The sequence below is a fragment of the Paramacrobiotus metropolitanus genome, unplaced genomic scaffold (genome assembly GCF_019649055.1).
Source record: "Paramacrobiotus metropolitanus isolate TYO unplaced genomic scaffold, Prichtersi_v1.0 Parri_scaffold0000107, whole genome shotgun sequence".
Classification (NCBI taxonomy): domain Eukaryota; kingdom Metazoa; phylum Tardigrada; class Eutardigrada; order Parachela; family Macrobiotidae; genus Paramacrobiotus; species Paramacrobiotus metropolitanus.
Genome location: NW_026570327.1, coordinates 158,173 through 171,869, shown reverse-complemented (window position 1 = coordinate 171,869; position 13,697 = coordinate 158,173). Strand labels below are relative to the sequence as shown.

Genomic DNA, 13,697 nt, shown 5'->3' with positions numbered 1-13,697 from the left:
CCCTACGTCATATTGGTTTACTACCTGTGAGCAATAAAGATGTGGTTTTCAGTAGTCGGTGGCCAATTCCCGGTGCTAAATTGAATTTATTACTCCTAGTAATACTGTAATGCAGCGTTTAATTTGCAAGTAGTGGCCTGGATGCTCTACTGGATAGCGCTTTTGTGGTTTGCCAGAACACTTTTGATTGATCAGCAAATTCAATCTCCGGTAATTGTATTGCAACAACCGACAACTTTTCTGACAAAACTTATCGTTTAAATATACAGCGCCAGTTAAAAAAAAAACTCGAAAAAACTTCTAAGTAGAGTGCGTACCGTTTTATACCTGATTCAAGCTAGATAAAAAAAACAGATTTTATTACAGTTTTCTGACCACAAGCTTTTTAGCTCAAAGCCTCAAACATTGCCTGACAAAATAGAACTGCACCTACCTTGAAGCACAAACATCATACATACAATATTAAAGGAAAAAACCCCTCAAACATCAGTAAGTTAATTCCGCGCTTTAATTTCTTTATTGTCAAAGTTGATTGTTACGAATTAATGCAAGCTATGCAGTCAACTTTTAAATTGGTAATTCGAGGACTTGTGTAGCTAAACCAGTGCAGCAAACGATGTGCCGAGAATGCCGACTTTGTAAAGGAATTCCTTGGTTGGGCGCGGATAAAAGGGCAACGCCTTTCCTGCTTGCAAATCGTACACCAGATATTCGGCGCCTTTGAAGAAAAAGGCTAAACTGTCCGCCCGGAAGACCAGGTCAAAATCGCCGGGTCCGCTGGAGAAGCGTCGCAGATCCGCCCACTTCGTGCTGGTGTACACGTTTTCGCAGTCAACCGCCTTCACCGTGACGTCATCCAGTCGGCAGTACTGGGATCCCACGAAAACACCGTATCCTTGCAGAAACTGCGGGTTGTAGTATTTGTTGCTCAGCGTTTCGAACAGGCCGCTCACTGTTCTGTCTCCCAGCCATGACCCCGTTTTCAAATCGTACAAGCGGATTTTCTCGTCGTTGATATCTGCGCCGTATCGGTATGGAACAAACGCGAGCTGATTGCTGTTGACAACAAATACGAATTTTGCCGGGTCAGGGATGGACCATTTGCTCTGAATGTACGCACGAGGTTTGGCTCGTAACGTCTTCAATATCTCTGACTCTGAAGAAAACCATACTTACTCGTATCAAGTAGTCATAACTCGAAGTCTCGAACTGTATACGGCATACGTATACCCATCCATAATGCTGGGTACGGCAATCACAGTTAATGCGTGAGGAAAAAATCACGCTGTTTTTTCATGTTTTTCTTAATCAGCTTATTACTTTATTTGCTTACCGCATATCTTGAAACATAAGTCTCTTTCCTCTTGAGTGGCCGGGTTGACGTAACAGAAAGGTGTGGTGTTATAATACGTCGGTCCGTGATCTCCCCAACAGCGAATCGATGGATCGCTAGATGGGCTTCCAGCACATGGCATGCCTTCAGCACTCGTAAATCTCGGTCCTTTATACTCGTAAATCTCTGGCTTACAACTTAGGCTTTGATCCCGAATGCATCCGTCAGCTTCATTGATGCATGCACCGCGATCATCTGTAAGAGCCGAAGCGTTGCAACCAGTCCTTCTGTTTCCGTAATGAGTAAACAGATATTTCAGATTATCGCGATCGGCTATGAAATGAACACACCGCAGTCTGGAAGATCCATTGCCCAGCCGGGTATGCGATCCTTACACAACGGCATATTTTTATACGTGCAGGTCTTGTCATTTTTCACACAGTAAAGAGGGTCATCTGGGTCCGTAGACGCATATCCGCCTACCAGAAAGGTTACGATCAGTAGTTTCACACGGCAGACATACAGTTTTATAATTATTTAAAGTAAATCGCTTCAAGTGTTTAAACGATGCAAAATTTTTACAAAACCTCTCCATGGTAGATGGAATGGATGCCACTGCCGTTGCATTGCACTTACAGTCCTTGAAGCAGTATTCCCATCGGACATTTTTATCGGTTGTGTAGCACCAGGGTCCAGCATCGTTATCCGGATTGCGGCAGTAATTAATGCTGCCCAGCTGGTGATTGTAGCTGTACTGTGGAGTGTTAAGATTCCACTGTTGACATGTTCTCCCAGACAGAGTTGTACTCTTGGTGCCAGTATAGGCTGTTACGTTCTTGCACTTGGGAATCTGCAGACGGTAACAGTCCAAACCAGGAACAGTGCAATCACCACCAAATGGATTACCTCCGAAAGTACTCTGCCGACCGGCATCCGTAATAAACCCGTCTAAAAGCGAAAGGGTAAATATACATACAAACTTAAAGTACGCTTCAGTTTGATGTACCCACTTAGATCTATTGTCCGGTACGTGTAAGCCGAAAATACGTAAACTAGTCCGTCCTCGGGATTCTGGAAAGCGCTGAGCAATGCTGTGTCTTCGTAGCGTTCCAACGGTGCTTTGAACCAACGCAGTAAGCAACCGGCATATGCTTCCTTAGCCAGTTCCTGCATGAAATATTGCGTGGCTTGCATTTCAAATTCCCGATCACTCCATCCATGATTGTGCTGCAGTTCATGCTCCAGTGTCCAGTAAGGATCTTTCATCCAGCCGGATAAGTAGTTCGTAACACGTCCGGCGGCTATCGAAGCCCAGGATCCGGTCCATTTCCGCTCCGGCCGCGGGTCATCGTAACCCAATTTCGCCAGACCACCGCCACCGGCGTCCAGCTTCTGCGGCAGAGTTACAAGGTAAGTGTCTGCTTTTCGGTCGTAGTCGGACAGTCGCCCATGTCGAACAGGGTCGCTCTGCATCATCCGATAGCCCAACATCCATAAACGATATTTTGGCAGATGAAACAGAATCCGAAAGTCAGAAACAAGTCGAGCGAAAACTTGCTTTTCTTTTGCTGTTGCGCTCAGGAATTTTGCATCGTCCGTCGCCAGCCTGCCATATCCGACCAAAACGATTGAATACCATGGGAAAGGAAAGATAACCTGCAAAAAATTAAAGAAATGGTTTTGGTAGTGCTTATTCCGCTTACAGTTATTTTTTAGGCGAAATACATTTAGCTACGGACCTTTGGTCGTCTGGATCAAGCTGGGTAGTACGAAAATTTCAGCAATAATTTCTAACTGGGTTTTAAATTACACATCTGACATAAAACAGAACGCGCCCTCCATCAGCAACGTAAGACCGACCTTTACAGTATCAATATCTGCAACGTCCACCAATCCAGGAATATTTGTCTGATATTGATACACGGTCCAGTCGTTTATGGGGCCAGGCACGACAACATCGATGGGCGCTTTTCCGCTTGTCCTGAAGAGAATTCGGCAACGCAGCTCGGTTAAAGCCCGGGGTGACCAATTATTGATGGTCAATGTAAAGGTCTGTCCCGATTGTTGTACGGTGACACTGATGTTGAGAGGACTGGTGAAATCGTCCGGGAAAAAGTTATTAACGTCTAACTGACCATCCTGCCATTGTTTCATCTTAACTATTGTCAAAGCCGGATTCGAAGCCACAGTGGGGCATTGCTGAACTGAAAATGCAAGCATGTACAGCGTTTATCTGACTGTTACAAATACGTACAGCATGTTCGACGTGTTAAATGTTGCTGCATACCGTCACATCGAGCAAAGCAGTAGTCCCAACTTGTTTCCGTATAACACCAAGGCGCATCGTCTCCGCTGGGATTTCGGCAGTAGTTATGATTGCCCACCGCAGCGAATCTGGTTAGTTGCCAGTTTTTGCAAGTAAATCCGCTAAAGGTAGTCGATTTCGTGCCAGTATACTTATCCCGCTGACATATAGGACTACCAGCCACAGCACACTGATCAACCTCATTGACGCAGGTCAACGTGTCCGCTGATGAAAAGAAAGTACGTTGTGCTCCGCATTTCTCGATCGATGAATTTTTGTTGAAGCTTTTCACAGTGGTAAGTTTTAATTGTGAGCATAATAATTATTAAAGGCGTGATGGATGATAGTCGAAGGACATTTTTGCAGAAATGAAGCAGTAGCCAGTGGTCATCAATACCATACAAAAGCCATCTGATATAATGCAACACTCACAGTATCACCTGACACCTACTTGGGCAGTCTGGATAACAGTAACCCCACCTTTCCTTCGGGTTCGTCGTATAGCACCATGGACCATCAGAGTTATCGGGATTGACGCAAAAGTTGTGTGTGCCCACGTTGGGATATTTGGTGCCGCTCCATGATTGACAGGTATTGCCGCTGACAGTGGTTGTTTTATTCGTCAAAAGGTTTTTATCTTGGCACAGCCCAGTTTTCTGGTAAGCGCACTTGTTGATTTCATCGACGCACTGATAAGTTGCTGTATAAGTACATAAACCAGGAGTGCGTTAGCTAAAATAATTGCCATTTTGCAGTTTCGAACGCCTTCTTCTGTCTGCACTTACGTTTTTCGCATGAATTCTTGAAGAGCGTTGCGGTTCCCGATGGCACAGTCGTTGAGGTCCATCGTTTGGCATGAGTGACGGTGACACTTTCGTCTCCGTAGAGGACGCAGTCCAGTGTGTCGGCGTAGTGTCCAATAGACGAGCAGCGAAAATCGTACAGTTCCAATGCATAGCGACAAGCGATTTTGCATTCATCCTGCGAGTACTGTTTCAGCCATATCTGCGCCGAAGAGGGACTGACTGATGTCATACGGTCGAAACACGACACATCCGGTGCTGCAATATCAAAAATGATCAATTTCTAAAAAATTTGATAATCATAAATCAAGCAATATGAAATGACGATGATGCCTTTGTTCTGGTAGGTACTTTGTACCTGCAGCGATACAGGCGGTGACAAGTGTCAGTATGGCCGCAGAGAATCTACAGAATACAGTGCGTTAGGCCTAGGTATTAATACATTATACAATTATACAGTATTATTGTACGAGTATTATTGTAATACTGTACGAGTATTATTGTAATACTGTACGAGTATTATTGTAATACTGTACGAGTATTATTGTACGAGTATTACTGTGTGTTAGCGACAAATTTAGAGGCTTTGGGCTGTTGGCTTCGCTTGTGGTTACTGGAGCGCTAGTAGCATTTATCAGTCTTTAATAATACCGAAAAATATAAACAATTTTGAACTTGATTGATACAGCTTAAAATCTGCAGATCACATTAAAATTACCTCCAAATAGTTCCAACAGCCATGTGGTGTTTTGCCTGCCAACAGTGCAGCCTGAAACTGCATGACAACCTTTTGTTAGGCCTGCAGTACACAGACATCAATAATTATTTACCAGAATGATCTAATGGTAACGTATCTCAGGTACTCTAGGGTAGAGCAGGCTCAAGGAAATTTAAACACTGGGGCCACACTACCTGACATGCATTCAGGATCACTTTCTACGATTTCCAGTAATTACTTAAACACAGTACATCTGCTTACCTCCAACAATTGTGAACTGGTTTAGGGTTATAGCATTAAATAACGGATGGGAAAAATATGTTGGCTGGCCCAACGTGTCGTGCCGACAAGGTCAGCTGTTGCGCGTAGTCCAACAACTGATCTGGGGTTTTCTCGTGCAGGTTTTTCCTCTCTTATATACCACGATTTTTGTTACGAGCAGATTTAAGGGCACTACTTTTGCACTTTATTCATAAATTACTTCTGTGTGCCTGGATTGATAAGTTTCGCTGATGGACATTAAAAGAAAGTACTCACGATATTGATGACTGACGCGTTAAGCCGGATGCCTAAAATGTGGTTTTACAAACTTAGCGATTTGCAGCCACGTATGTAAATTACAACACCGCACTTTCACACTAAAGTAATTGTTCTTCTAAACCCTAATTTTGGTATTAACCCCATGGCCATCGAGAGCCTTTGTAGCAATTGCGTGAATTCGAACGGGTTTTCGTTTCTAATATTATCACTTTGTAGTTTGTATTATAGTACAAATCGCCCAATCCAACGTATGTGGGCACCAAACTGCAGTTAAAAATACTATTCATATGGACAAAATTAAATCAGGTTGAAACAGTAGCAGCGCTGTGCAGTTAGTGTTCGTTGGGATTTTTACAGTTTGCTTAAAAAGCGTTGGACTTCCAAATGCTATTTGGATAGGTTTCTTGTTCCTGCTTTATTGTTGGTTTTAGCAGGTACAGCATAATCTCATTTTAGCACCTATAATGTCATTGTCGAAGTCCCTTGAAAGGGTTGTCTACTCCAGGAAGATAATAATAATTACGATAACCACGTTTCGAAATACAATATTAACTCGGAGCCGGTAATTCTGTTTCGCAGAAGCAAGTTACAGTATCTGTTTTATGTCATAATATTAATCTGCCATGTGTGAGCAATAAAGAAGGGCTTTTCAGAAACGGTAGTCACTTCTTGCATACCATATTGAATTTATTACTCGTAAAATCCAGTGTTAATTTTATCAGTGAGTGGATACGGGATAGCATTTAAGGTTTCATCGACACTAAGCGCTTTTGTGGCCCAGACATGGTACCAGGTAGACGTTTTGACTAATCAGCAATTCAAATGCCGTGGTCTGGACATTTTTACGGCAGCCAGCAGCTTCCTTGACATTATACATGTATATATAGTTATATACCATATCGCTTACAAATATTACTGCAGTGATATTCAGCCAAACTTGTTCTATTCTACACAAAATACAGAGTATGTACTTACCTTCTTCACGTTTTGCCGATGTTTGATGAAACTGCAGTGTGATTATTTGGCTGCAATTCGGCTAATCATAAGCTAATGAGTTTAAATAGTCGTTTTTCTAATTTTTGGCGCATGTGTATCTGTACAATGCACACATGCGAGCTGCACACTTCAATTAATGTAACATTTTCCACGGTAAAGATCAAGCTGTACGGACTAAATTTCTAGGGAAAAAACCAGATAAGTGTACTGTACGTATTACGCAAACGGTGTTGTCGAAGGATTTGCGCGAAGGAGCGCAGCCTCCAGGTACAAAGTAGCTGCAAGCCTGCAAGTACTGTAGAACTTTTACCTGACTAGATAAATTACAGGCAAATGTGGATAGTGCAGTCAAGCTGAAAATCTATTGTTCCTGCGTAAAAGAAATCTGTGTTGCGAGGAAGTAAAAAAACTGCAAACACATATCGATCTGAAAAACATTCCCATCTTTCCTGCTTTCCATACCTCGGTTAACTGTTAACTTCTAACTTGCCAATTTCAAGACATGAATAGCTAAACCAGTGCAGCAAACGATGTGCCGAGAATGCCGACCTTGTAAAGGAATTCTTTCGTTGAGCGCGGATAGAACGGCAACGCCTTTCCTGCTTGCAGATCGTACACCAGATATTCGGCGCCTTTGAAGAAGAAGGCTAAACTGTCCGCCCGGAAGACCAGGTCGAAATCGCCGGGTCCGCTGGAGAAGCGTCGCAGATCCGCCCACTTCGTGCTGGTGTACACGTTTTCGCAGTCAACGGCCTTCATCGTGACGTTATCCAGTCGGCAGTACTGGGATCCCACGAAAACACCGTATCCTTGCAGAAATTGGGGGTTATAATATTTTTTGCCCAGCGCTTCGAAAAGGCCGCTCACTGTGTTGTCTCCCAGCCATGACCCCGTTTTCAAACCGTACAAGCGGATTTTCTCATCGTTAACATCTGCACCGTATCGGTATGGAACAAACGCTAACTGATTGCTATTGACAACGAACGCGAATTTAGCCGGCGCCGGAATGAACCATTTCCTCTGGATGTATGCACGTGGTTTGGCTCGTAACGTCTTTAATATCTCCGATTCTGAAAAAGAGTCCTTGCTCGTAATCGTTAACCTCTCCTCTTCGGCGGCTTCTGATGCTATAAAGCATTTCATGTACTCTGCAACTGCTTACCGCAGGTTTTAAAACAGAGGTCTCTTTCATATTTGGAATCTGGATTTGGGAAGCAGTACGGTGTCGTATTGAAGTACGACGGTCCATGGTCACCCCAACAACGAACTTGGGGATCACTGGATGGGCTGCGCGCGCAGGTCAATCCTTCAGCAGTCGTAAATCTTGGTCCGCCGTACATGATAATCGCCTGTGCACACTCCGCTTTTTGATCGTAGTAGCATCCGTTTTCTTCATCCAAGCACGGATTCTGCTCATCTGGAAATCAACCAGCTCAGCAGTTTTGTAAGATAAGTGCACTCTTTATGAACTAAATTCTAACCACAATCAGGAAATTGTGCTGCCCAAAGAGGTATGCGATCCTGGCACAGAGGCAAATTTTTGTATGTGCATTTTTTCCTTGTGTTCACACAGTAAACAGGATCGTCCGGATCGCTTGCAAGGTAACCACCTGTAACCCATGATCACCATGATATCTTGATAACATGTAAACTTTCTGAGTAACATCTTACTGGGAATTCTCTACTCACAGTCGTTGAAACAGTACTCCCAGTTGACGTTCTTGTCGGTCGTGTAGCACCATGGTCCATCGCTGTTGCCGGGATTCCTGCAGTAGTTGTGACTACCAATACGGTGATTATAACTTTTATGCGGCGTGTTGACATTCCATTGTTGGCAAGTTTTCCCGGAAAGAGTCGTACTCTTGGTCCCATTATAAGAGGTCACGGTTCTACAGCGTGGCAGATTTAATCTGTAGCAGTCTAGTTCCGGTATTGTGCAGTTGTCGCTCTGCGCTGGGGTAACGTCAAACGAGCGACCAGCTGTGGTAATGAACCCCTCTGAAAATTATCATTGTTTCAAAATAAAAGTTCTAGCATGGATTCGATTCAGCGGTATCGGTATTCCCGTCGCTTACGGAGATTTAAGGTTCGGTATGTGTAAGCGGATAACACATATACCAGCCCGTCAACTGGATTCTGAAACGCGCTGAGCAGAACCGTATCTTCGTAGCGTTCTAATGGTGCTTTGAACCACCGTAACACACATGCATCATGCAGTTCATCAGCTAGTTCGTACATGAAATACTGCGTCGCCAGCATCTCGAAGTCGCGATCTTTCCAGCCATGATTGTGCTGCAGTTCGTGTTCCAACGTCCAAAACGGATCTTTTGCCCAGCCCGCGAGATAGTCATTAATTTCGGAACTGGCCACTGACACATACGAGCTGGTCCATCTTCGCTCCGGTCGCAAATCATCGTAAAATAGGTTACCAAAACCGCCGCCTGTCTGGCTGACCTTTAGCGGTAGTGTCACCAGGTACGTGTCGGCTTTGCGGTCGAACTCAGACATTCGCCCATGCCGAATGGGGTCGCTTTGGGTCATACGATAGCCAAGAAGCCATAGACGGTATTTAGGCAGATGAAACATAATGCGGAGATCGGAGAGCAGTCGAGAAAATGCCTGCTTATCCATCGCTGTAAGGTTCACATATTTCTCGGCATGCGCTGCTAGCCTGCCGTAGCCCACAAAGATAATTGGATACCATGGAAAGGGCAAGATCACCTGCAATATTAACGTTAACTCGTTTAGTGTTCGTGTTTCCAGCCGTTTTTTACGCAAACCAAAACAAACAGACACTTAAAAGGGCCTTAACTATTTTGATTTTCTGCTTATCAATGAGTGACCTTTAAATGGGTTTACAAATATTGCAGTCCTAGACCTTAATCGTCTTGATATCCGAAACCTCACTTAATCCGGAAATTTCGGTGTGATACTGATATACGGTCCAGTCATTAACTGGGCCAGGGATAGTTACATCGATGGGCGTTTTACCGGCATCTTCAAAGGTAATTCTACATCGTAGTTCGGACAATGCTCTCGGTGACCAGTTGTTTATCGTTAGAATAAAGCTTCGCCCCGATTGCTTGTGTATAGTAATATTCACGTTCAAAGGGCTCGTGTAATCATCCGCAAGATGCGTATTGGAATGCAGATGACCATCGATCCATTGTTTTGTTTTTATTGTCTTGAGAGCTAGATTTGGTGGAACTTCCGGACATTTTTCTCCTAAAAACGACCTGTCATCAGTAACGATGAGTACGATTACCATTGGACGTTCTTGTTTATGTATCAATGCAAGATTTCGTTCGCTGCAAATCCGAGGCCCCATATGAAATGTGTATTTTCAGCTCTGCATGCAGTAGTAGCTCACATTTTAACGTAAATTAAAGTAGCAGTCTTGAAAAGTACATGCCAGTTTAAAATTATTTACTGTATGAACATTCTTCATCATGACCTCGCTTACGATTGCAGCGCGCAAAGCAGTAATCCCAGCCTTTTTCGGTGTAACACCAAGGCGCCGGCTCTTCTCCGCCGGGATTTCGACAGTAGTTATGGTCTCCTTCCAATGGTCTGTTGCTCAATGACCAATTCTTACATGGTAATCCACTGAACGTTATGTTTTTAATTCCCTTGTAATCGTTCTGTCGGCACGCAGGACTTCCGTCCATTGCGCACTGTCTATTCTCATCTACGCAAGGTGTCTCATCTGAACAGCAGCACAAAATCCGTTATAGTATCAAATTTTTATTGAGGATGAAGCATTGGGATTTTGGTCTCATAAATTAGGCATCAAGTACCCATTTGTACAGTGGGAAATAAGAGTATTCATGCACCACAATGGACTGTAGTGGGTAAGTGTTAACTCCAAACTGCAGTCTATTTGTAGTATTTTACCAATATATTACGTAGATACATCACTCACCGGAACAGCTGGAAAAACAGTAACCCCACCTCTCCTTCAAATCCGTCGTATAGCACCATGGACCATCTGATCCATCGGGATTGGCGCAAAAATTATGGCTTCCCACGTTAGGATACCGGGTAGTGTTCCAAGACTTGCATGCCTTGCCGCTAAGTGTTGTGGACTTCTCCGTTATAATGTCCTTGTTTCGGCACAGCGCGGTCGTCTGATAAGCACATTTTTGTGCTTGATCAACACACTGATACCGTTCTTCAAAATCCAGAATCCCGTGAGCGACATTGTTAAAAATAATTCTACAATTTAAAGATGATGGGTTATCAAAAACGTTTACGTTTCTGATCGCAGGAATTTCTGAACAGCGCCGCGGATCCCGAGGGAGATGTAGCCGTAGATGTAGACGCCGTAGATGTCCATCGTCGTACATGCATGACCGTCATGCTTTCATTTCCGTGCAAAACACAGTCCAGCGAGGCAGCATAGTGGGCAGTGTACCAGCAGTGGAAATCGTATACTTCCAAGGCGAAACGACACGAAATCTTGCAGTCCTCCAATGAATATTGCTTGAGCCAGATTTTTGCTGGTGTAGGCATAGGGGAAACAAGGCTTTCGAAGCAAGAAACATCTGCCACTGCAAAAAGCGTCAGGCGAAGAAGGCTTCCCACAAAATATGAAACGTCTTTATTTACCTGTGTGCGATGTGCAGCCAGTGTGTGGAGATGCAAACAAGATCAGTAGCAGGATCATAAACCGCTTATCGTATGAAAAGCGAAAGATTTCGAATTCAAAGAAAAATATACTACAAAATGTCATTATGCACAACAGGTTTATGCTGACTTGTTTAATACAACCCTTGATACGATAGATTGCTTCCCCATTTCAGGAAAAGTACGTACTCGCTATCCATGTCGATACTATTTACAATATGAGCAAAACGATCATCTGATTTTGGAGTTTAATATTGTACAAGTAAAATAGGTAGGTGACAGATATCTAAAATTATTAGTCATTCGACTAAAGTTGAAGGTACTACTTTTAATTTCATAATTCGCAAAACGTTTCTGCCACTTGTTCTACTTTTTTTGTGGCTGCTGGCCAGTCGGCTCGAGCTCAACTATTCCTGCGAAAACAGTTTCATATGCATTAAGTGCCCCCGTAAGCTTATCAATAAAATTTCAAACGCTGTATGATGCACTGTGGTGGTGCGGCAGTGAAGGTACACTTCCCTTTGGGCTAAACCAGTGCCGCTCTACAGCAGTATAGGCTACTGGCGTAGCTATACTAATGTAGCTATACTAGAATGTTAATACTTCTTACTTGGAATTTCTGGCTTGGCTCTATTTTCACTACTTACAGTTAATTCGAGGCCAGCATAATGTAATAGGTGAGACTAATATCGTATTCCGCAGTATCCATCTCGATCTGTGTGTTCACTATATGTAATGTAGCTATACTGGCGTAGCTATACTAATGTAGAGCGGCACTGGCTAAACGTTAACTGGGTTAAGCCGGCAATTTGATAATCTGATGTGATAAAAGTATCACTCAATCATGAACTGCGCATTTTGTAAATTATGCCATGGCAGATTTATTACAATATGAGTTTCGACAAACAAACACAAAATTATTTGCAATTTGTTACATATAGTGAACACACAGATCGAGATGGATACTGCGGAATACGATATTAGTCTCACCTATTACATTATGCTGGCCTCGAATTAACTGTAAGTAGTGAAAATAGAGCCAAGCCAGAAATTCCAAGTAAGAAGTATTAACATTCTTGTAAATTTTGATTGCTGATATCGGCAAGCCCATAACTGTACATGTAACCAGGACAAAATGACGAAACGAAACGTGAGCACGAAAGCGAGAAACCATTAAGTACCGCTTCGTTACATTCAGGAGCATCTCATATTAGCACCAACTTCGAAAGAGACACTTAATACAAGATTACAAAATCGATCCCTTTTTCCGTTTGTTTATTTCAGTTAAAATTGACCACCTGCTGCACGTTTGAACAGCTTCCACAGCGTTAACGTTTGAGCTGCCAATAGCGTTCTGGGAACAACTCGAGTAGAAGGAGAAACCCGCAGCGTTTATATACTGTAGATATACTGTACCAGTGCCGCTCTACATTAGTATAGCTATAGTGCCGCTAGCTACTGTATCAGTGCCGCTCTACATTAGTATAGCTAGGCCCCGTTCTGGCATACACCTATCTATCTTAATTGCTTAGCAAGATTTGAGTTCAACCGGGGACAACCACCTAATTGCATTAGGTCCCAAAATTGCGTTCACGCAGTACACCTATGCTAACGTTAATTACCTAGCTCATAATTGATAGATAGCAATGTGCGGCGTGAACAGTGCTTTCCTGTCAAAAGGTACCTTTCCGTTTGTTCCGTAAACACAATGGTTAAGACAAATAGGAACCACTCGAGGTTCTATTTGTCGCGGATATACATAGCATTTCTTATTGAAATGCTTTCACCATGCTTATGCAATGACCTAAACAGAGTTTTGATCCAGGATGCGATTGATCTGGCTTTTAATTATCATTTCAGACATCTGCCATACTTTTACGTGTACAGTCTACTTAACGTTATTATCACATTTTAAAATGATATCGTCACTATCGTGCGTTTGCTCTTTGTTGCATAACCAAATTTGCATTCAGTGCATAATGTCATTAATATAATTATAATACACGCCATAATATTATGTTTTATATGTGTGTTTATGAAATTGGAGTTCAGCCGCTGACACAAAGAATATAGATATATACTTTTCACCGGGTGAAAAATTTAAGAAAGATCACCTGTACTGGTAAGTCTGCACTTGCAGTTACGTACGATGGAAATTTAAACTGTGCAAACACCCTGGAAATTATACTTTTATACTTTAAAATAACAAAACTCCTTCAAAATTATTTATTGCGTTATTACGTGGTATGATTCAGCGGTTCATACGTGTACGCAGTCCGCACTTTTTAACAATTTATTCTCGATATACTACGTATTGAAAAATAATTGCATGAAAGCTGTGGTTACACTTTGCTAGACAGTGGGCCCCCGCCCGCT

The 13,697-nt window shown here is 42.9% G+C and overlaps 2 protein-coding genes across 6 annotated transcripts; both read right to left on the bottom strand.

Moving 5' to 3' along the window:
- Positions 1 to 181: 181 nt before the first annotated feature.
- LOC129597653 (uncharacterized) lies at positions 182 to 6,851 on the bottom strand. Of its 3 annotated transcripts, none has more exons than XM_055495291.1 (12): positions 6,675 to 6,851; positions 5,160 to 5,216; positions 4,800 to 4,846; positions 4,424 to 4,699; positions 4,090 to 4,338; positions 3,621 to 3,863; positions 3,194 to 3,537; positions 2,344 to 2,989; positions 1,970 to 2,281; positions 1,684 to 1,812; positions 1,334 to 1,588; positions 182 to 1,156 (listed from the first exon to the last, which is right to left on the bottom strand). In XM_055495291.1, exons 2-12 carry the CDS (start codon positions 5,180 to 5,182, stop codon positions 597 to 599), a joined length of 3,084 nt encoding a protein of 1,027 aa, XP_055351266.1. In that variant the 5' UTR covers positions 5,183 to 5,216; positions 6,675 to 6,851; the 3' UTR covers positions 182 to 596. The 3 variants fall into 3 exon arrangements, with proteins under 3 accessions (XP_055351266.1, XP_055351267.1, XP_055351265.1); XM_055495292.1 differs by lacking the exon at positions 6,675 to 6,851 and adding an exon at positions 5,421 to 5,624 and having other exon boundaries at positions 5,160 to 5,240; XM_055495290.1 differs by lacking the exon at positions 6,675 to 6,851 and adding an exon at positions 5,421 to 5,624.
- A 222-nt stretch (positions 6,852 to 7,073) lies between these two features.
- Positions 7,074 to 12,007, bottom strand: LOC129597620 (uncharacterized). Of its 3 annotated transcripts, XM_055495246.1 has the most exons (10): positions 11,304 to 12,007; positions 10,949 to 11,245; positions 10,618 to 10,866; positions 10,159 to 10,401; positions 9,574 to 9,920; positions 8,771 to 9,416; positions 8,385 to 8,693; positions 8,177 to 8,305; positions 7,858 to 8,112; positions 7,074 to 7,765 (listed from the first exon to the last, which is right to left on the bottom strand). In XM_055495246.1, the coding sequence occupies exons 1-10, from the start codon at positions 11,425 to 11,427 to the stop codon at positions 7,206 to 7,208; spliced, it is 3,159 nt and encodes a 1,052-aa protein (XP_055351221.1). In that variant the 5' UTR covers positions 11,428 to 12,007; the 3' UTR covers positions 7,074 to 7,205. The 3 variants fall into 3 exon arrangements, with proteins under 3 accessions (XP_055351221.1, XP_055351222.1, XP_055351223.1); XM_055495247.1 differs by having other exon boundaries at positions 10,949 to 12,007; XM_055495248.1 differs by lacking the exons at positions 10,159 to 10,401; positions 10,618 to 10,866; positions 10,949 to 11,245; positions 11,304 to 12,007 and having other exon boundaries at positions 9,687 to 9,812.
- Positions 12,008 to 13,697: the final 1,690 nt, after the last annotated feature.